Raw genomic sequence first — 1,958 nt, forward strand, 5'->3', positions numbered from 1 at the left:
ATCTGATTTCGAATTCAAGCAGCAGATTTTCTGGGCGACCATCTAAAAAGTGAAGATATTCGTTTTTTTGTTACAGACAGCTTCGTTCTGAGCAGAGGGACCATAGCTTATTTGAAATACACTATTATCACAAATATATTGCAACCTTGCTTTCGCATTAGACTTTAAAGTCGCACTAATCCAAATACTAGGTGTATCGACTGCAAAACATTTCCCTAAACCAACCCGCTATACATATTTTGATTAACAGTATTGTATATTTTCTAGATTTTTCTATGCCCACATTACTACCTTTTACCACTCCATTTAACGATCGCCGGTATATTTAAATATGTTCATTATTCACACACGTTTACTTCCCCTTTATAATCACGTATCGATGCTTCCCTTTCGTAAACTAACCTGGTCTGCTTGGAAAATATTTCCACTCACTGCTCAGATTTATCCTCGGTGCTCAACTTCCTCCCAGATCCTTTCTCTATATTCCTATTGATTTTCTCCCCCTTTGTAATCCCTTCCTAGATACCGCGTCTGGCTCACATTTTCATTACATTTCGCTCTTGTGATTCACTTATGTAGCCACTAGTCTGATTACTTTTTACCACTTTGCATGGTTATTTCTCCAACCCCCACTCAGTTCATATTACCGGGTTTGTATATTTGTCTGTTTAACTGGAAGGTGTCATTATTTTAGTGGTTTTATTTTTGCAGGGTTTTCTTTTAGTCCGCCGACTTTTGCTGGTTTCTGTTAAATCCTCAGCTGTCCTTTTTGGTTTCACAATCGCAATACATCTTTACACTAACTTGTCGACCTGTCGCCGCCTCTCTAGTACTTGTTCCCCTTGCCTAGCTTGCTACTTTCTTCCAGCCTGTTTTTACATTACCCCTGCGCTTCTTTGACCCGGTGCTACTCATTTCGTTTTCTCTTGCCATTACTCGGTCCCTTCTTATTGATTTAAATGCATACTTTACTACATGTATTTTTATTTTGCCTTCTCACTTGTCCAGCTACGGAACCTTTCTGTCTTGCGCATGCAGTCGCTTTTTCATTTTGCACATTGCTAAGTTTCATTTGATTACACCAGTTTTGCTTTAACCTGCCCGTGTCTCGTAATTTAGTGAGTGTTGTTTTCTGACCACGAGCTTGTTTTCAGTGTGTTCCATACCCAGGTCCCTGCTCAGTGTCCACTGCAACTGCTATTTTTTCCATCTGTATCACATGTCCAACCCCCTAATACTTTGTCCATTGGCTTCTCTTGGTCTATTTTTTTTTCACGTCCATCCCCCGATCAATGCCCATGGCTTTCATTAGACAGTTTTTTTTTTCTCCCTTGTGCCTCTTGTCCAGCCCCCCTGATCCCTCTGTCCATTGGCTTCTTCGGGTCTATTTTTCATGTCCAGCCCCTAATGAGTGTCCATTGGTTTTGTTATTTCCATTCCCTCCGCCTCCTCTCTGACTTTGCCCTGCCCATGTTTTGTATGTCTGTGTCCATCCATCTCCTGACGTTCAAGTTCGTAGGGACGTCACGTCCGCACTTGAACTTGTAGCTCAGGGGGGCTTTTGCCATTTTTTCATCTCTCTCTCTCTTTTCAAAAAAGCCATGACGGCTATCCCACAATCCATCTTCCCTGCGCCATCTTTGTATTATTTCTAATTTATTTTGGATGTCAAAGGCATTGATGAAGATATTTTCTCTGGAGTCTCCTTTCTAACCCGGCTCTCCCGATGTGAACCGAGCTCAAAGCCACCACCAACCACCATGTCTCGCCGCAAGCAAGGCAAACCCCAGCACTTAAGCAAACGGGATTTTTCGCGTAAGTAAAAAAAAAAATGTCATTTGCACATTTTCTTCACTTTTCCCAACCACGATCTTTTCATTTTTACTGTAAATAAGTAAACAGTGACCAGGAGCGAAAAAAAAAAAAAAAACTTGGTAAAGGCGATAGTACTGGACATT

The 1,958-nt window shown here is 41.3% G+C and overlaps 1 protein-coding gene across 1 annotated transcript in view; it reads left to right on the forward strand.

The window, feature by feature from the left end:
* Positions 1-1,660: 1,660 nt before the first annotated feature.
* Positions 1,661-1,958, forward strand: part of LOC121317274 (B-cell lymphoma/leukemia 11A-like) — a 43,207-nt gene continuing 42,909 nt past the window's right edge. The window contains exon 1 of the mRNA XM_041253026.1: positions 1,661-1,815. Coding sequence (XP_041108960.1) covers positions 1,761-1,815 — 55 coding nt within the window. The 5' untranslated portion in view covers positions 1,661-1,760. The remainder of the gene's footprint in view (positions 1,816-1,958) is intronic.

The sequence above is a fragment of the Polyodon spathula genome, chromosome 6, assembly GCF_017654505.1.
Source record: "Polyodon spathula isolate WHYD16114869_AA chromosome 6, ASM1765450v1, whole genome shotgun sequence".
Classification (NCBI taxonomy): domain Eukaryota; kingdom Metazoa; phylum Chordata; class Actinopteri; order Acipenseriformes; family Polyodontidae; genus Polyodon; species Polyodon spathula.